Below are 21,497 nucleotides of genomic sequence, written 5' to 3' on the forward strand. Positions count from 1 at the left end.
TCAATAAAACACAGAAATTATGATGGAATATTCAGATGGCAGTTAATACAGATATCTCTGACACTATCAGCTTGGATTCCTGCCAAACCACCACAACCCAACACTGCCTATCAGCCCACCCTACACACCCACCACCCCAATCCACACACATTGCCCACACGCCCAGCCCATTCACCACCCCACGCCGCACGCCCATCCCACCCTACCCCAACACACACACCCACCCCACCCCGCATGCCCATCCCACCCTACCCCAACACACACACCCACCCCACCCCGCATGCCCATCCCACCCTACCCCAACACACACACCCACCCCACCCCGCATGCCCATCCCACCCTACCCCAACACACACACCCACCCCACCCTACAAAAGAATCCCACCCCTCTCCACCTGCCCGCTCCACCACACTCTCAATCACATGCCTCCCCACCCCACCCTTCCCCAACTGCCCACCCACACGTCTACCCTACCCCATCCCACACACCCACCACCTCCCCGCGTCATCCTGTGATGTGTTGGATGATCGCAATCCAGAACCTTCCGGCTCAGTTCCTTCCCCTCTTCTGGCGTTTTCCAGTCTGTGGGCCCTTGGGCTTGACTTGTTCACAGGGCAGCTGCTTCCTCAGCACCTCATGTAACTGTGGACCAGAGCAGTGGATGGAGGGTGAGACTGCACTGTGTGGGATCATGGCCCAGAGCTGGAGAGCACAGATCCCGTCACTGCAGAACCCGTTTACAAACACCAGAGATTCCCTCCCCTTAACCAACTCCATCCCCAAACACCAGAACAATCTGTCACTAAACACCAGGAGATTCCCTCCCCTTAACACCACCAACTCCATCCCCGAAAACCAGCAGAACACGTCACCAAACGCCAGGAAAATCCCTGTTCTCAGCACAAACTCCAACCCCGAACACCAGGCGAACACATTCCTTCCAAATCACCTCTCTCATAAACGTTGTTAAGTTCCTGCCTCCCCCTGACCCAACCACAGGAATGGAAGTAACGTCCCCTCCCCCCAACCACTGTAAACGCCTTCCTCACACACGATGGAAATCCCCCTGTCCACACAACAGGGAAACCCACCACCCAGGGGAATCTCCATAATCCCCACCCCCACACACATAGACACACACGCATACCAAAGCGTGCAAAGCCACCCACCCACCCCCACACCCACCCCACCCACCGAAGGAACACCTTCCACATCAATGCAGGGAATTCAACCCATCCCTCCACCATCCTGGAGAATCCCCTCACACCTCTCCTCCATTGTATGGATACACCTACCCCCTCCCCCTCACTCCTCTCCTCCATTGTGTGGATACACCCACCCCCTCCCCCTCACTCCTCTCCTCCATTGTGTGGATACATCTACCCCCTCCCCCTCACTCCTCTCCTCCATTGTGTAGATACACCCAACCCCTCCCCCTCACTCCTCTCCTCCATTGTATGGATACACCTACCCCCTCCCCCTCACTCCTCTCCTCCATTGTGTAGATACACCCACCCCCTCACACCTCTCCTCCATTGTGTGGATACACCTACCCCCTCCCCCTCACTCCTCTCCTCCATTGTGTAGATACACCTACCCCCTCCCCCTCACTCCTCTCCTCCATTGTGTGGATACATCTACCCCCTCCCCCTCACTCCTCTCCTCCATTGTGTGGATACACCTACCCCCTCCCCCTCACTCCTCTCCTCCATCATCAGGATACATCTACCCCCTCAAACCTCTCCTCCATAGTGTGGATGCACCTACTCTCTCCCTCCTCTCCATCGTGCGGATAGACACCCTCTCCCCCTCACACCTCTCCTCCATCATGTGGATAAACCTACCCCAAACCTGAAACCAAAGAATTCTCCCCTCACCCCAGGGCAATTTCCCCTCCCCCCCCCGCCCCCTTCACACCGGCGATGGCCCTTCCCCCTCCGACTGGGTAATTTCCGTAAAAGGGATGGGGACACTGATTGGGGTCGGGAGGAGTTTGACTGGGGTCGGGGGGGGGAGTTCGACTGGGGTCCGGGGGGGAGACGGACCGGGGACGGGGCAGAGACTGACCGGGGACGGGATAGACTGACTGTGGACGCGGCAGAGACTGACTGGGGACGGGGTAGAGACTGACTGGGGACGGGGAGGCTGACCGTGGATGGGGAGACTGACTGGGAACGTGGACAGTGACTGTGGACGGGCAGAGTGACTGTGGACCGGACAGACTGGCTGGGTGATCGTTCCCCGGCGGGCGGTCCCTGCTCCGTGAGGATGAGGGTCACTGTAAGCACAGTTGCCGGGCCTGGGGGTAACGACGGGTCAACTCTCACCTGCTGGGTGAACTTTCACCTGCCCTCCTGTCCTCGGGCGATCCCAGGTCCTGGTCCCCCACGAACAGCACTCCTCCTCCGTCAGCAGCCAGGGGGCTGGAAGTGGGAGTGAGCGTCCGTCACTCGGCTGTGTGAGCAGACACGGCCCACGGGACCCAGTCTGTGGCAGAGCGATGGTAGTGGTGGTGGAGACAAGGGCAGGAACCCGGACCAACCCAAGGGCAGCAGTTCTCAGTCGGAGCAGACACGGCCCACGGTACTGACTGGGCACCGACTCTGACTGACGACCACACGGGGAGACACTGGGCACTGACTGACTGACGAGCACACGGTGTGACACTGGGCACTGACTCTGACTGACGACCACACGGGGAGACACTGGGCACTGACTCTGACTGACGACCACACGGGGAGACACTGGGCACTGACTGACTGACCACCACACGGTGTGACACTGGGCACCGACTCTGACTGACCACCACACGGGGTGACACTGGGCACTGACTCTGACTGACGACCACACCACACACAAGACCTGATACCTGAACACGTCTCTCCCTCTGGGGCAGCGGACGGTGTCCCGCTGTGGTCTCTGGTTGTTGACTCTTTGTGTTCCTCACCTCCGGCACTCTGGGGCCCTGGAACAAGTGAAGAGACGGGAGAGTGAGAGTGGAATCACCAAATTATATCGCCTGCATGTGACAGGAAATTAGGGAATGGCGGACTTCAAGCTCGGGAGAAACCTCGACCGCTCGCTGACCCAAACAACACCATCTCCTCCAGCGGCTCTCCCTCCTTAACCGCTAACTCTTCCGTAGTCCGTGTGTGGACCAGCCGCCGGACTGACCACAGGGAGCGGCGTTCCCATCAGTGATCCCAGCGCTGATTCCGGAACCTACAGACCCTGCTGGGGTGTTGGTCAAACCGGGACCAGGGTCTCCAGTCGTGGCTCCCTTGGGTGCCCGAGTGGTGTCAAACTCCGGGTCAGGCAGATAATTGTGGAGCGCGGGGAAATGGGAAAAGGCTGGAGAGATGGGAGGTGTCTCCAGGACCAGAAACATCACCAATGTCTAAAGGAGGAAAGTCCAACCCCAAACAATCAGAAGACCATAAGACATTGGAGCAGAATGAAGCCATTTGGCCCATCGGGCTTGATCCACCATCATGGCATCTCCCCTCTCATTGCCATTCCCCTGCATTCTCCCTGGAACCTTTAATATCTTTATTAATCAAGAGCCTATCAATCTCTGCTTTAAAAATACCCAATGACAGCCTCCACCACCATCTGTGGCAATGAATTCTACAGATTCACCATCCTCTGGCTAAAGAAATTCTTCCTCATTTCACCTTAGAGATACATTCTTGTATTCTCAGGATGTGCCCTCTGCTCCTTGACTCTCCCTCCACTGGAAACATCTTCTCCGCATCCACACTGTCTGGGCCTTTCATTATTCAGTGGGATTCAATGAGATCCACCCCCCCTTGACCTTCTAATATCCAGTGACCACAGGCCCTGCCCGTCAAACACTCTTCATCCCCATTCACCCACCGGATCATTGATATAAATATATGGACCCTCTCCAATGTCAGCAGATCCTTCCACAGATACGAGGCCAAAAAGATCTCGTAATATTCTGCTGATCTAACCAGCACCTTATAAAGCCTCAGCATTACATCATTTGTTTTATCTTCCAGTCTTGTTTTATTTTCCCATTTTGGGAACATAAATTATCTCTATAACTCTTCCCTCGACTGTTATATAGGACTGTGGATAGGCTGCATTTGAAGTGTTGTTTGTCATTCTGGTCACCCCATTACAGGAAGGATGTGGTGGTTATGGAGAGGTTTCACCAATACCCCTGGGAGCCGCTCCAGACATCCTCTACTCACTGTGTCAACAAAAACAACTTGTCCCCACATCTCCCTTAAACTTTGCTCCTTTCATATTAAAACCATGCTCCCTCAGCTTTGACATTTCCACCCAGTGGAGATGTACCAGAATGTGGGTTGGATTAGATGGTATTGGCTGTCATGAAGGTTTGGACAAACCTGGATTGTTTTCTCTGGGTCGTCGTGGCTGAGTGGAGACCGAACAGAAGTAAATACAATTATGAGGGGCATTGATAGGATTAGAACTTTTACCACAGGGTGAAAATGTCAAAGACGAGGGAGAATAGTTTTAATATGAAACCAGCACCTTATAAAGCCTCAGCATTACATCATTTGTTTTATCTTCTAGTCTGAAAAATAATGCTAACCTTGCATTTGTGTTCCTTACCAGCGAATGAACCTGCAAGTTAATCTTTTGGGAATCCTGCACCAGCATTCCCAACACCCAATTCAGATTTATTGATCCTCTATTTAGAAAATAGTCTAAACATTTATTTCTTCTACCAAAGTGCATGACCGTACACTTTGCTCTGCTGTATTCCAACTGCCACTTCTTTCCCCAATCTGCCAATTTACCCAAGTCCTTCTGCAAAGTCCCTGCTTCCTCAATACTACCTGCCCCTACATCTATCTTCATATTATCGCCAAACTTGGCCACAATGCATCAATTCCATCACACCAATCTTTAACATGTAACATGGAAAGTAGTGGACTCAACACTGGCCGCTGTGGAACACCACACGTCACCGGCAGCCAACCAGAAAGCGCATCCTTTATTCACACTCTTTGCCTTCTGACAGTCTGCCCACCGTTATTCCATGTTAGTACCTTGCCTCTAATACCACAGGCTCTTATCTAGTTGAGCAGCCTCACTTGCAGCACCTTATCAGAGGCCTTCTGAAAATCTAAGTTAACAACAACCTCTGACTTGTGGCGAGTCCAGAAGCGGGTGAGTGTTGAAGACGGAGTTTATTTGCATGGGCAAAAACCCCGTAACAAACGCAATACTCACAACTATAGACAACCAACGAATACGTCCTTACCGGACGGAGTTCAACACTAGACTCTCCCGCGCTGGCCCACCTTGTGACATCGTTAGCCAATCCAAGGCTCGAACTCTCAGCCAATCCCTATGTCCCTACAGACTCGCCTTTATCTGTCCTGCTTGTTGCTTCCTCAAAGAATTCCAACAGATTTGTCGGGCAAGATCACCCCTGAACAAAACGATGTTGATTTTGGTCTATTTGATGACATGCGGCCGAGTACCCTGAAAGCTTATCCATTATTGTACCGGTGCCAAAGAATGCCTCTCCAGCTTGTTTAAATGACTACCGACCGGTTGGCCCTCACCTCGGTTGTCATGAAATGCTTCGAGAGACTAATCAAGAAGCACATCTGTGCCCTCCTTCCTCGCAACATGGACCCACTACAGTTCGCATACCGTCCGAACAGGTCCACGGATGATGCGGTCTCCCAGGTTCTGCACACCGCTCTCTCTCATCTGGACAGCCAGAAGGGGGCGCTATGTGAGGATGCTGTTCAAAGTCAAGTCAAGTCAAAGTCAATTTTATTGTCAATCCTCAGCCAGTTTACACAGACAGAAAATCGAAATACCGTTTCCCACAATCCCGAGGAACAAAGTGCATAAAACTAAGTTAAAATTAAAAAGGCACAGCAAACAACAATCAACATAAAATATAAAATATAGTCACTTCAAATGCGTTAAAAAAAATTTTTTTAAGTGTCTGGTGCTGGATGTGCGTGTGTGTGGGGTGTTAAAGTCCAGGTCCAATAGGGACAGGGGAGAGAGGAGGAAGGGAGGGGAGAGAGTTCAGCATCCTGACAGCCTGGTGGAAAAAACTGTTCTTTAGTCGGGTGGTACTTGACCTCAGGCTGCGAAACCTTCTCCCTGAAGGCAGGAGGGTGAAGAGGCTGTTGGAGGGGTGGGAGGGGTCACCCACAATGCTCAATGCTTTGCGGGTGAGGCGGGTGGTGTAAAGGACCAGGAGTGTTGGGAGTGAGGCGCCAGTGATCCTCTCAGCAGTGTTCATTGACTTTAGTTCAGCTTTCAATACCATAGTCCCCACCAGACTGGCTGAGAAGCTGCTGGAACTGGGGCTTAGCACCCCTCTGTGTGCCTGGGTCCTGGACTTTCTCACCGCCAGGCCCCGAGTGGTCAGGATGGGGGAACACACATCTAGCCCCCTCACCCTGAACATAGGATCCCCCCAGGGTTGCGTCCTTAGCCCCCTACTGAACTCCCTGTACATACATGACTGCTGATCATCAAGTTTGCTGATGACAATGTGGTGGTGGGCCGGATCTCCGACAACGATGAGATGGCCTACCGGGAGGAGGTGGCTGATCTGGCACTCTGGTGTCAGGACAATAGCCTCCCCTTGAATGTCAAAAAAACTAAAGAGCTGATTGTGGACTTTAGAAGGGCTCAACATCCAAGGACGTACACGCCACTGGATATAAATGGGTCTACTGTGGATAGGGTAAGCAGCTTTAAATACCTGGGAGTCCACATCACAGAGGATCTGACATGGACAACACACATTGCCGCACTGGTGGGTTAGGCAAAGCAGCGCCTTTACCACCTTAGACAGCTGAGGAAATTCAGAGTGTCTCTGAGGATCCTTCATTGCTTCTACTCTGAGGCTGTAGAGAGCATCCTGTCCGGCAACATCACAGTCTGGTTTGGGAACAGCTCTGCCCAGGGTGACTGAATTTCGTCCAATATTGGATGACAAATAAAGCTATCTTGAATCTTGAATCTTGACAGGAAGGCCCTGCAGAGAATAGTGCATTCGGCAGAACGCACCATGGGAACTACACTCGTCCCCTGCAGGACCTATACATCAGGAGGTGTAGATCGAGAGCAAGCAAGATTATGAGGGACCCCTGCCACCCCAGCAACGGACTGTTCCAGCTGCTACGGTCAGGCAAGCGCCTCCGCTGTCACGCTGCGAAAACGGAGAGGATGAGACGGAGTTTCTTCCCACAGGCTATCAGGACTGTTAACTATTATAACTCCAGGGACTAAATTTTGTCTTATCTGTATTAACTTTAATTTATATGCTGTAACTGTAATTCTTTTTTTGCACAATCCACAGGTATTGCCACTTTCATTTCACTGCACATCATGTATGTGTATGTGACAAATAAACTTGACTAATAATAATGGACTCTAAAATCTTAGAGATCACTGAAGTCAGACTAAAATTTCCTTTCTATTGCCTCGATCCCTTCTTAAACGGTGGTTCCTAAAAGCTTTCCAAACCTCTAGCTTCCCGGCAATCTTTGCCATGTTGTATGCCTTCACATTTACTTTGATGTTGTCTTTGAGGAGCGGTGTGTGGAGTATAGGAGCAAAGAGGTCCTTCTACAGTTGTACCGGGCCCTGGTGAGACCGCACCTGGAGTACTGTGTGCAGTTTTGGTCTCCAAATTTGAGGAAGGATATTCTTGCTATTGAGGGCATGCAGCGTAGATTCACTAGGTTAATTCCCGGAATGGCGGGACTGTCGTATGTTGAAAGGCTGGAGCAATTAGGCTTGTATACACTGGAATTTAGAAGGATACAATACAATACAATACAATACAATATATCTTTATTGTCATTGTACCCAGGGGTACAACGAGATTGGGAATGCGCCTCCCATACGATGCAATAATTTAAGTTAAGGATGAGGGGGGATCTTATTGAAACATATAAGATAATTAGGGGATTGGACACATTAGAGGCAGGAAACATGTTCCCAATGTTGGGGAAGTCCAGAACAAGGGGCCACAGTTTAAGAATAAGGGGTAGGCCATTTAGAACGGAGATGAGGAAGAACTTTTTCAGTCAGAGAGTGGTGAAGGTGTGGAATTCTCCGCCTCAGAAGGCAGTGGAGGCCAGTTCGTTGGATGCTTTCAAGAGAGAGCTGGATAGAGCTCTTAAGGATAGCGGAGTGAGGGGGTATGGGGAGAAGGCAGGAACGGGGTACTGATTGAGAGTGATCAGCCATGATCGCATTGAATGACGGTGCTGGCTCGAAGGGCTGAATGGCCTACTCCTGCACCTATTGTCTATTGTCTATTGAAACCATCATCTGTCCCATTTCACTGCCTTTCCCTTTCAAACCTCCATCAACCACCTCACTCTCCTCAGTCCGAGTCACGATGAATTTTGGGAACTGACCAAGGGGAACACCATTTCCTTCAATGATTCCTGTCATTGAAAGGTGGGCTGGCGTGTCCGGCAGTAGAACTGTGCACGTCCAAAATCCCCCACTCTCCCAGTCCACCTCTATCTACACACCCTCTCTTCAGTCCACTCCTTCCCCCTCTCTGGGACATTCCAATTCTCCTTTCACTCCCCCACCCAGGGAACACTGACTGTGGACAGTGAGGGACACTGGTGTTAGTGGGAGATATCCGGGTGTATCTCAGTCCCCAGGGAACACTGACTGTGGACAGTGAGGGACACTGTGGGTCAGTGGGGGAATATCTGGATTTATCTCTGTCCTCAGGGAACACTAACAATTATTCGTCTCAGCCAAGTTATTTTACTCATAATGACTCGCTGAGGCCTAAACACTGACCCCTCTTGTCCCCGAGTCATCACAGCACCTTACAAATATCATCAGTAATCCAACTACACACCATCTCACAACATTGTTGCATCACAGCTTGGTTTGGGAGCAGCTCTGCCCAAGACAGCAAGAAATTGCAGAGTTGTGGATGTTGCCAAGTCTGTTACGCAGACCTGATTCCCCACCATTGGCTCCATCTGCACTTCACACTGTCTCAGGAAAACAGCCAACATAATCAAGGACCTTTCCCACCCCGGTTATTGCTGCCTTACAGCGCCAGAGCCCTGGCTTTCATCCTGACTGCAGCTGCTGTCTGCATGGAGTTGGTAAGTTCTCCCTGTGAGCCAGTGTGCTTTCCCCAGCCGCTCCGGTTACCTCCCACTTTCTAAATACATAGGTTTGTTGGTTAATTTGGCTTCAGCAAATATTGTAAGTTGTCCCTAGTGTGTTGGATAGTGCTAGTGTTTACTGGTCATCGTGGGCTCGGAGAGCCAAAGGGCTTGTTTCCACACTGTAAAACTAAATTAAACCCCATGTGGAGACATAATGAACTGCAGATGCTGGTTCACAAAAAAAGACATAGTGTTGGAGTAACTTAGCGGGTGAGGCAGTATTTCTGGAGTGGTTCCCTCAACCAACCTCAATCCAAGGGGAATTGTGTCGACTGCAGAACAAACTACTGTCCTCTCCAAAAGCTGGCTGCAAGGACAGGCGACAACGTATGAAGGGGCTTAGTACCTGAGGACGTGTCTCCCACTGGAACGGAAGACGGTTCCTGGGTAGATTCTCCAGTTGATGATCCCTGGGTCTGTTCCCCTGTGGAGATCTTGGGATCTGGAATGAAGGAACAGAGAGACGGTAGTCTGGCAACACCGCAACATGGCATCAAACTCCGAGATGTGGACAGCAATTCAAGGAGTGCCAATGTGGAGATATCAGCATCATCTGATATCCCGTCACCCACTCTCCATCAAAAACGCTCTTCACTCCACGTGCCCCCTCCCTCTCCCCTTTAGAGTCAGGGTGAATTTCAGGGATTGACCATAGAGCACAGAAACAGGTCCATTGGCCCACCTCGTTCATGCCGATTTATCTGTTAGTCCCATTTGTCCACATGTTACCCATATTCCGGTAAAACGTTATTATCCATGCACATGTCCAAGTGACTTTTACATCTTGTTATTGTATCTGCCTCAACTATCTTCTCCAGCAGTTTGTTCCATACATCCACCACACGACATGAAATGGTTGCCCCTCATGCTCCTATCAAATCTTTCCCCTCTTATCTTAAATTTATGTCCTGTGGTTCTTGCTTCCCCAACTCTGGATAAAAGGTGCTGTGCATTCACCCTATCAATTCCCGTCATAACCTAAAGCCTTCTTTGCCACCCTATCTACTCGTGACTCCACTTTCAGGGAACTCTATCATTCACTCTGTCCAGTTTCACTTCCCAACATGCAACCATGTAACGACCAAGGGGAAGAACCTTCCCTTTTATGAGCCAGGAAATGAGCCTCTCCTGGTGTTTCAGTGAGAGAGCATTTTGGCAACAAAGATTACAGCTCCATAGTTTTAAGAGACTTATGAATAGGTCTGTCTGGACCTTGGGGGAATTATTAAATTGGTACAGGGTCCATTACAGCATTATTAGGCAGGAACTTGGGAGACTGAAATGGACTGTTGTTATGCAAGTCCAAATCTGACGTGGGAGTTTCACTGGGAAATGTCAATGATCTCCGGAGATGCTGCTTGACCTGCTGAGTTAGTCCACCACTTTGTGTCTTTTGTAACTGTGTGGAGATGATAACATTGGTGAAGGTGCGGATGGTGATGAATGTTGTCAAAGTATTCAGCGGGATGTAGATTTGTGGGATGTAGATGTAGAAATGGGCAGAGAAACTGTAGATGGAATTTAATCCAAGTAAGTGTGAGGTGTTGCACTTTGGAAGGACATATTTCAGGATAAAATATGGAGTTAATAGCGAGACCCTTGAGACCATTGATGTGCAGAGGGGGTTTGGGGTCCAAGTCCATAACAACCTGAAAGTGGCAATGATCAAATGACATATGGTATGCTTGCCTTCATCGGTCAGGGCATTGAGTCTCAGAGGTAGTGGCTATCAAGGAGTCTTTTGTTTAGGCAAGTGGACATGCAATGTATGGAGGGATATGGATTACGTGCAGGCAGGGGAGATATGTTTAACGGCACGGATATTGTGGGACAATGGGCCTGTTCCTGTGTTTCATGTTCCCCACCACTAATACTTGAGCTTGCAGACCCTGCTGGGTCACTGGTCAATCCTTGACTTGAGTCTCCACTCGTTGCTCCCTGGGGTTCCTGAGTTGTGCCCGACGGTGGATCTGGAAGAAGAGAATGGAGGCGGGAGAGGGAGGGTGAGAGATTAAAACAGAATGATCAGCTCATCAGGTGGGAAGTCGGCTGCAGACAAAGAGTCCGTGCAAACACCAAAAAATACCAACTCTCACAGGTCACACGTCTCGCCTTCAACATTGCATCCTCCTCGAACACGATCTACGCCTCGCTCCCTTGTGAAGCTCCGACTCTCTCTCTCTCTCCGACTCTCTCTCTCCCCGAATTACCCTCTCTCTCTCCCCCACTCTCTCTTTCCCTCACTCTCTCTCTCTCTCTCTCTCTCTCTCTCTCTCTCTCTCTCTCTCTCTCTCTCTCTCTCTCTCTCTCTCTCTCTCTCTCTCTCTCTCTCTCTCTCTCACACACACTCTCTCTCACACACTCTCTCTCACACTCTCTCTCTCACACTCTCTCTTACACTCTCTCCCTCACTCTCTCTCCCTCCATCACCCTCTCCGTCTCTCTCTCTCTCCCTGACTCTCTCTCTCCCTCACTCTCTCTCTCCCTCACTCTCTCTCTCTCCCTGACTCTCTCTCTCTCCCTGACTCTCTCTCTCTCTCTCTCTCTCTCCCTGACTCTCTCTCTCTCTCATCCTGACTCTCTCTCTCCCTGACTCTCTCTCTCTCTCTCCCTGACTCTCTCTCTCTCTCCCTGACTCTCTCTCTCCCTGATTCGACCCATCGGCCACTCCGCCATTTAGTCATGGCTGATACTGTATATCGTTCCCTGTCAACCCTATTCTCTTTCTCCTCGAAACCTTTGTCCATCTTCGTAATCAAAAACTGTTAATCTCCACTTTAAAAATACCATCGTCTTGGAGATACCAATGTCCACAGCCTTCTGTGGCAATGAATTCAACAGATTCACCACCATCTGGCTAGATAAATCTTCCTCAGCTCGTATCTAAAGGTATGTCTCTTTATTCTGAGGCTGTGCCCATTGGCCCTATACTCTTTCAATACTGGAAACATCCTCTCCATATCCACTCTATCTAGGCCTCTCATTATAGGGTAAACTTTGATGTGATCTCCCCCTCAACTTTCGAAACTCCAGCGAGTACAGGCCTGATCTCCAATCACCCATTCCCTCCTTACCGCCCGTTTAATTCTTCTACACTTACTCGTTTCACACATTTCTACTTGCCCTTTCTCCTCCTCTCTCCACAAACCTCCGCCCCTCACTCTGAATCTCTACCCTCTCCGCAATGCTCCAACTCCACTCTCCCTGGGTATTCTCCTCCCCCCACTCCAGTCCCCCTCCTCCCCCACCCCACACTCTCTGCTCCTCCACTCCAGACCCTCTCTTCTCATGTTACCCTCCCCAACTTGTCCCCCACTGCTCCAATGATCCCTCCATCGATACCTGAGCTTGTATCTGGTTCTGGGACGGTGGACAAATCCTCCCGGGGTTCGGGTGTTGTTTCCTGGGGTTCCTCAGTTGGTACGGAGGCTGGATCTGTAATAAAGTGTGGACAGACAGTGGGTGGAGTGGGGAAATAATCCAGCAGCTCTGTGGATGGAAGGTGACTGAAGTGCACAGCAACACCAGTGTCTGGTGATCCACATTGCCCAGCCCTCTCGTGCATCAGTCTGCTCGGCTCCCCTCTCCCTCCATTCCATCATTCCAGCCGTTACTCAGTGCACACCTTCTGTCTCTTTGCGCTCGTTTCATTGCACATTCCCCCGCTCCCTCCATCCCCATCCCAGACCCTGACTTTCCCCCTCCTGCTCCTCCCCAGGCTGACTACCCCCTCCCCCTTTTCCACTCTCTCCCCATCGCCCTCCCATCTCTCCCTCATCCCGGGGAAGGGAAGAGGAGGAGGGAAGGGCTTGGACATAGGGGGAAGGGACGGCCGGTACTGGGTGGCGAAGAGGGGAGACGGCTGTGTGCTGCGGTAGGGGACGGTCAGATACTGGGGTGGGGGAGGGGACGGGCAGATACTGGGGTGGGGGAGTGGACGGCCAGATACTGGGGTGTAGGGGACGGCCACATACTGGGGTGGGGGAGGGGACGGCCAGATACTGGGGTGGGGGAGGGGACGGGCAGATACTGGGGTGGGGGAGGGGACGGGCAGATACTGGGGTGGGGGAGGGGACGGCCAGATACTGGGGTGTAGGGGACGGCCAGATACTGGGGTGGGGGAGGGGACGGCCAGATACTGGGGTGTAGGGGACGGCCACATACTGGGGTGGGGGAGGGGACGGCCAGATACTGGGGTGGGGGAGGGGACGGGCAGATACTGGGGTGGGGGAGGGGACGGGCAGATACTGGGGTGTAGGGGACGGCCAGATACTGGGGTGGGGGAGGGGACGGCCAGATACTGGGGTGTAGGGGACGGCCAGATACTGGGGTGGGGGAGGGGACGGCCAGATACTGGGGTGGGGGGAGGGGACGGCCAGATACTGGGGTGTAAGGGTCGGCCAGATACTGGGGTGTAGGGGTCGGCCAGATACTGGGGTGGGGGAGGGGAAGGCCAGATACTGGGGTGGGGGAGGGGACGGCCAGATACTGGGGTGTAGGGGACGGCCAGATACTTGGGTGGGGGAGGGGACGGCCAGATACTGGGGTGGGGGGAGGGGACGGCCAGATACTGGGGTGTAAGGGTCGGCCAGATACTGGGGTGTAGGGGTCGGCCAGATACTGGTGTGGGGGAGGGGAAGGCCAGATACTGGGGTGGGGGAGGGGACGGCCAGATACTGGGGTGGGGGAGGGGACGGCCAGATACTGGGGTGTAGGGGACGGCCAGATACTGGGGTGTAAGGGTCGGCCAGATACTGGGGTGGGGGAGGGGACGGCTAGATACTGGGGTGTCGGGGACGGCCAGATACTGGGGTGGGGGAGGGGACGGCCAGATACTGGGGTGGGGGAGGGGACGGCCAGATACTGGGGTGGGGGGAGGGGACGGCCAGATACTGGGGTGGGGGAGGGGACGGACAGATACTGGGGTGTAGGGGACGGCCAGATACTGGGGTGTAGGGGACGGCCAGATACTGGGGTGGGGGAGGGGACGGCCAGATACTGGGGTGTAGGGGACGGCCAGATACTTGGGTGGGGGAGGGGACGGCCAGATACTGGGGTGGGGGGAGGGGACGGCCAGATACTGGGGTGTAAGGGTCGGCCAGATACTGGGGTGTAAGGGTCGGCCAGATACTGGGGTGGGGGAGGGGACGGCCAGATACTGGGGTGTAGGGGACGGCCAGATACTGGGGTGTCGGGGACGGCCAGATACTGGGGTGGGGGAGGGGACGGCCAGATACTGGGGTGGGGGAGGGGACGGCCAGATACTGGGGTGGGGGGAGGGGACGGCCAGATACTGGGGTGGGGGAGGGGACGGACAGATACTGGGGTGGGGGGAGGGGACGGCCAGATACTGGGGTGGGGGAGGGGACGGACAGATACTGGGGTGGGGGGAGGGGACGGCCAGATACTGGGGTGGGGGAGGGGACGGACAGATACTGGGGTGGGGGGAGGGGACGGCCAGATACTGGGGTGTAGGGGACAGCCAGATACTGGGGTGGGGGAGGGGACGGTCAGATACTGGCATGGGGGTGGGGAAGGCCAGATACTGGGGTGGGGGAGGGGATATGACTCAGCTCAATGGGCGGATGGATTGGAGGTGGGGGAGGGGACAGCTGGGTTGTGGGGGAGGTGTGGGGGGAGTGGACGGGATGGCTGGGTCCCATAGAAGGGAGTAGGAGGAGGGTCGTGGGGAGGGTCGGATGGGATGCGATGCGGGAGGGAATCGATGGCTGGATCCAGGGGGAGGGGAGGAGACCGCGGGTCCCGGAGGGGTCGGGGTTGAGACGGCTGATTCCCGGTTGGTGGTGAGGGGAGGGGATGGTCGAGAGAGCAGACGGGATACAGGAATAAACGCGTCAGCTGGGACCTGGGGAGGAGTAGCATGGTTTGGTTGATTCCTGGAAGTGGAGGGGGCAGGGAACGGTTACAAAGGGGTGGTGGCTGTGTCCTGCCCGGGGGGGGGGGGGGGGGGGAGGAGGGGGGGGGGACAGCTAGGACCTGAATGCTGAGTGAGTGGGAAACGAGGGAACTGTCTTGTCCATAAAGGATGGAGGCAATGAGCGAGTCGGTGAGCTGGGTCAGGGGACATCTTGCACGTGAGGTGGGTCAGTGACAGGGTGGGGGCAATGGGTGAGTGACAGGGTGGGGACAATGGGTGGGTGGGTCAGTGACAGGGTGGGGACAATGGGTGAGTGACAGGGTGGGGACAATGGGTGGGTGGGTCAGTGACAGGGTGAGGACAATGGGTGGGTGGGTCAGTGACAGGGTGGGGACAATGGGTGAGTGACAGGGTGGGGACAATGGGTGGGTGGGTCAGTGACAGGGTGGGGACAATGGGTGGGTGGGTCAGTGACAGGGTGGGGCAATGGGTGGGTGGGTGAGTGACAGGGTGGGGGCAATGGGTGGGTGGGTCAGTGACATGGTGGGGCAATGGGTGGGTGGGTGGGTGAGTGACAGGGTGGGGCAATGGGTGGGTGGGTGGGTGAGTGACAGGGTGGGGCAATGGGTGGGTGGGTGGGTGAGCTGGGACAGGGGCCATCCTGCATGTGTGTTGGGGTCAGTGACGGGGTGGGGGTCAGGCCCCCGTGGTTTGGCTCAGACAGTCGGTGTGGGACTGTGAACCGAGGTGATCACCAGTGTTTGGATAATTGCTGACTCAGCACTTGCCGGATTTTCCCACCAACCTCTCAGATGCATTACTGGGAACTGCGTCGTACCTGTACAATACACCTTGTTACAGCAGAGTGTGGGTTCCAGCCGATACACAAAGAAACCGCTGCAGTGTTTCACCTTGATCTCATGCTATGTCTCACAGTGCTTTCCATCCCAGGTGAAACAGACTGTTCTGGTCACCTCCCCGTCTCCCACACTGGGATGGGGACCTGGAATGAGGTTTATAAACATTGTAAAATGTACCCAGTCCCACAGTGCTGCATGGGATGTGAATCTGGAGCCGGTGTAACAGAGTGATCACAACCCACCGTCCAGTCTGACCTGCCTCAGTCAGTGGTGAGCTGCTGCCCTCACCCTCCCCACCCACACTCCCCACAGCAGCACTGAGAACAGCTCCAGGTGGTGACACCCTGGGGTGCCGGGTCTGAGGTTATGGGGACAAGGCAGGAGAATGGTGTTGGAAAGGAGATATAGATCAGCCACGATTAAAAGGCGGAGTAGACTTGATGGGCCAAATGGACTGAGGCTGCTCCTATCACTGATGAACTTATGATGGGAAGCACAATGATGGGTGCCGATGTGTCAGGGGCGGGGCTTCACCTGTCAGCACCCATCAGGGGCGGGGCTTCACCTGTCAGCTCTCATCGTGGGCGGGGCTTCATCTGTCAGTGCTCATCATGGGCGGGGCTTCACCTGTCAGCACCCATCAGGGGCAGGGCTTCACCTGTCAGTGCCCATCAGGGGCAGGGCTTCATCTGTCAGCGCTCATCGTGCGCAGGGCTTCACCTGTCAGCACCCATCAGGGGCGGGGCTTCACCTGTCAGTGCCCATCAGGGGCGGGGCTTCACCTGTCAGCACCCATCAGGGGCAGGGCTTCACCTGTCAGCACCCATCAGGGGCAGGGCTTCACCTGTCAGTTCCCATCAGGGGCACTCTCCCCTCTTCTGACCCTCCCCGGCCATCCCCGAGCCCCAGAGTTGCACACTCTGACCCTACCGTTTAACCAGCCCGGGCTGGTCCCGGAGCAGTGATGGGTGGGAACAACAGTCTCGGGAATCTTCCGTCCGCTGGAACTGAAACAACAATCAGAGAGTCAGCCCCTGAACTGAGGGAGTTTGTTCACCCAGAGAGAGACTGGCATTGGACCCACTCTCAATATTCACTCACCACAGGGATTCATTCATTTATTGCCCCCTCAGAGTCATGCAGCTTGTACAGTGCAGTAATGGCCCTTCAGTCCACAACGTCCAGGCTCACTCTTTTGTCAAATCCCATTTGCATGTATTTGGACCAAAATTCTTCAGTGCTTTCCCTATTTGACCATTGAAATGATCCTTACACATAATATTTGCACTGATTGCATCTCATCCTTTGGGTGTGTGTTCTGGATAATAAACCACTCCCTGTCCCATTACTGTCACTGATGATCCCAGTCTCCCTGTATCCACACTGTCCCATTACTGTCACTGATGATCCCAGTCTCCCTGTATCCACACTGTCCATTACTGTCACTGATGATCCCAGTCTCCCTGTATCCACACTGTCCATTACTGTCACTGCTGATCCCAGTCTCCCTGTATCCACACTGTCCATTACTGTCACTGATGATCCCAGTCTCCCTGTATTCACACTGTCAATAGACAATAGACAATAGGTGCAGGAGTAGGCCATTCAGCCCTTCGAGCCAGCACCGCCATTCAATGCGATCATGGCTGATCACTCTCAATCAGTACCCCGTTCCTGCCTTCTCCCCATACCCCCTCACTCCGCTATCCTTAAGAGCTCTATCCAGATCTCTCTTGAAAGCATCCAACGAACTGGCCTCCACTGCCTTCTGAGGCAGGGAATTCCACACCTTCACCACTCTCTGAGTCCATTACTGTCACTGATGATCCCAGTCTCCCTGTATCCACACTGTCCATTACTGTCACTGGATAATCAAGGCCTGATTAGAAACAGTCAACATGGATTTGTGCCTGGAAGGTCATGTTTGACTAATCTTCTTGAATTTTTTGAAGAGGTTACCAGGGAAATTGATAAGGGCAAGGCTGTGGATGTTGTCTATATGGACTTCAGTAAGGCATTTGACAAGGTTCCACATGGAAGGTTGATTAAGAAGGTTAAATCGTTGGGTATTAATAGTGAGGTTGCAAGATGGATTCAACAATGGCTGAATGGGAGATACCAGAGGGTAACGGTTGACAATTGTATGTCAGGTTGGAGGCCAGTGTCTAGTGGAGTGCCCCAAGGATCTGTGTTGGGTCCACTGTTGTTTGTCATTTACATTAATGATCTGGATGATGGTGTGGCAAATTGGATTAGTAAATATGCAGATGATACTAAGATAGGTGGAGTAGTTGATAGTGAGGTAGATTTTCAAAGTCTACAGAGAGACTTGGGCCTTTTGGAAGGGTGGGCTGAAAGATGGCAGATGGAGTTTAATGCTGATAAGTGTGAGGTGCTGCATTTTGGTAGGACAAATCAAAATAGGACGTACAGGGTAAATGGTAGGGAATTGAAGAATGCAGTGGAACAGAGGGATCTGGGAATAACTGTGCATTGTTCCCTGAAGGTGGAATCTCATGTGGATAGGGTGGTGAAGAAGGCGTTTGGTATGCTTGCCTTTATAAATCAGAGCATCGAGTATAGAAGTTGGGATGTAATGTTGAAATTGTACAGGGCATTGGTGAGGCCAAATCTGGAGTATGGTGTGCAGTTCTGGTCGCCAAATTATAGGAAGGATGTCGACAAAATGGAGAGGGTACAGAGGAGATTTACTAGAATGTTGCCTGGGTTTCAGCACTTAGGCTACAGAGAGAGGTTGAACAGGTTGGGTCTTTATTCTTTGGAGCGTAGAATGTTAAGGGGGGACTTGATAGAGGTTTTTAAAATTTTGAGAGGGACGGACAGAGTTGACGTGGGTAGGCTTTTCCCTTTGAGAGTGGGGAAGATTCCAACAAGGGGACATAACTTCAGAATTGAGGGACAAAGGTTTAGGGGTAACATGAGGGGGAACTTCTTTACTCAGAGGGTTGTGGCTGTATGGAATGGGCTTCCGGTGGAAGTGGTGGAGGCTGGCTCGATTTTATTATTTAAGAGTAAATTGGATAGGTATATGGATAGGAGGGGATTGGAGGGTTATGGTCTGAGTGCAGGTAGATGAGACTAGGTCAGGGAGAATGGTCGGCGTGGACTGGTAGGGCCGGACAGGCCTGTTTCCATGCTGTAGTTGTTATATGTTATATGTTATATATCCCAGTCTCCCTGTATCCACACTGTCCATTACTGTCACTGATGATCCCAGTCTCCCTGTATCCACACTGTCCATTACTGTCACTGATGATCCCAGTCTCCCTGTATCCACACTGTCCATTACTGTCACTGATGATCCCAGTCTCCCTGTATCCACACTGTCCATTACTGTCACTGATGATCCCAGTCTCCCTGTATCCACACTGTCCATTACTGTCACTGATGATCCCAGTCTCCCTGTATCCACACTGTCCATTACTGTCACTGGTGATCCCAGTCTCCCTGTATCCACACTGTCCATTACTGTCACTGGTGATCCCAGTTCCTATATCCTCTCATTGGCCCATTACTGTCATTGATCACCCCGGTCTCTATCTATTTTCCCTCATTGGCCTGTGTTTCCAATACATTTTCTACGTCATTAACTAACATGATGATCTCCTTGTTTTACCTCTTAAATCTGTACCACCCCACTCTGTGGTTGTCATCATTCTTCCAGTCCCCACTGGTGCACTCAGTGTTGGTACAACCCGTGCTCCTCCAGGGCTGATCCAGGACGGTGTGGTTTACACACGGATCACCGAGTGCGGAGTCTGCGGCTGGGGGCACAATGATGGTCAGAGTTAATGTCCAGTTTAATCAAAGTCACACAGACTCTTGTACCCCCACCCACATCCACTAACATCCGCTGTACTCTATGAAATATAACATCATCACCCAAATAAAGATCTCTGAGGCAGTGTATTCCATGTGGGCACTACTCTCTGGAGATGACATCTGCCTTCTAAATCTCTTCCCCCCCCTCCCCCCACCGTAAATATATACCCTCCAGTTTTGTCTGCCTCTGAGGGGAAAGTTTCCTGCACTCTATATTCCTCATTAGTTTATAATATCCCATCTAAATCACCTCAGCCACAGGGAAAATAGGCTTAGCCCCTCCTTGGAGGATTTGGAGAGAGTACAGAAGAGTTTTGCCAGAATGTTGCCTGAATTAGACAGTATTAGATTATTTTAAGCTTGGATTATTTTTCCTTGAGCATCGGACCATAGCTGGCAGGTGGCCTGAGAGAAGTATATAGTGTTTGGGGGGGGCACAGACAGGGGAGGATGGAAACAAAAACAAAAAGGCTGATAAATATGCACAGAGCTTACTTCAGACAGGGTGCGGGTGAACCAAGCAAAGTAATCAATGACTGCAGGCGAGTCCATTGTATGTATTAGTGACTCAGGGCACCCAGGATTTCCACACTACCCTCACATCTCTTGTCCATAGGGAAGAGTCACGTACCTGTACAATATACAGTCTGGCCACGGGGTGTTGGATTCAACTGATACACAAAGTAACTGCTGCAGTTTTTAACCTTGATGTCCAGGTTGATGCTGAACCCATCTCCAGCCCCGGCCTCTCCACTCCTGGCATTTCCAGCCTTTTTGAAACATATTCTCCTGGTCACCTCCCCCTCTCTTACACTTGGATGGGGACCTGGAATAATGTTTATAAATAGTGTAAAATATACCCTGTCCCACAGTGCTGCATGGGATGTCAATCTGGAGCCAGCAAAACACAGCGATCACAACCCACAGTCATCTGCTCTGCCTTTGTCAGCAGTGAGCTGCTGCCCTCCCCATCCCCACATACACTCCTCACTGCACCCCTGCTCCCTGATACCGGCTCGTGTTACTGGAGGCCTGTGGGCCCGGGTTTGGCAGGAAACCCCAGCCCACATCCTGAATGTGAAGTGATAGCTGGTGAACCTACAGCTCCAGGCCAAACAATCATTAAAATACACACTGTGGTGACATAGTGGTGCAGCTGGTAGAGCCGCTGCCTCACAGCGCCAGAGACCCGGGTTAGGTCCTGATCTTGGGAGCTGTCGGAGTAGAGTTTGCAACCTCTTCCTGTGAACATTTGGTTTTTCGTCCGGGTGTCCTCACACATCCAGACTAGTGGATTTGTAAGTTAATTGGCCTCTGTAAATTGCCAGGTGTGCAGGAATTGGATGCAAAAGTGGGATAACAGAGTTAGTGTGAATGGATGATCGATGGTTAGCATAGATAGTGAGCTGAAGGGCCTCTTCCCATGCTGTACCTTTCAATCAATATTCAGTTTTGGATAACTTCAATGCTCATCACATTTGAATTATTATATATTAAACTAAATATGATCAACATCTCCCTAAACCTGAATCATTTTGGTGAGGATTGTGGATCCCCTGGATTGAACAAGACTAGTTTGCTTTGGTTTAGGTTTAAGTTTATTATTGTCATGTGTAGCAAGGCACAGTTAAAATCTTTGTTTTGCCTACCATCCAATCAGATCCGATAAAACTATCAACTATCAACTATCAATAAATACATTCAACTCAAACAATGGGGACGAC

The 21,497-nt window shown here is 52.2% G+C and overlaps 1 protein-coding gene across 1 annotated transcript in view; it reads right to left on the minus strand.

Moving 5' to 3' along the window:
* Positions 1-516: 516 nt before the first annotated feature.
* LOC144590558 (uncharacterized) overlaps positions 517-21,497 on the minus strand; it is a 40,292-nt gene continuing 19,311 nt past the window's right edge. The window contains exons 7-13 of the mRNA XM_078395084.1: positions 19,568-19,715; positions 16,861-16,937; positions 12,535-12,627; positions 11,058-11,162; positions 9,539-9,634; positions 2,871-2,966; positions 517-703 (exon numbers count right to left, since the gene is read on the minus strand). Of these exons, the coding sequence (XP_078251210.1) occupies positions 636-703; positions 2,871-2,966; positions 9,539-9,634; positions 11,058-11,162; positions 12,535-12,627; positions 16,861-16,937; positions 19,568-19,715 (683 nt within the window). The 3' untranslated portion in view covers positions 517-635. The remainder of the gene's footprint in view (positions 704-2,870; positions 2,967-9,538; positions 9,635-11,057; positions 11,163-12,534; positions 12,628-16,860; positions 16,938-19,567; positions 19,716-21,497) is intronic.

The sequence above is a fragment of the Rhinoraja longicauda genome, unplaced genomic scaffold (genome assembly GCF_053455715.1).
Source record: "Rhinoraja longicauda isolate Sanriku21f unplaced genomic scaffold, sRhiLon1.1 Scf000206, whole genome shotgun sequence".
NCBI lineage: Eukaryota > Metazoa > Chordata > Chondrichthyes > Rajiformes > Arhynchobatidae > Rhinoraja > Rhinoraja longicauda.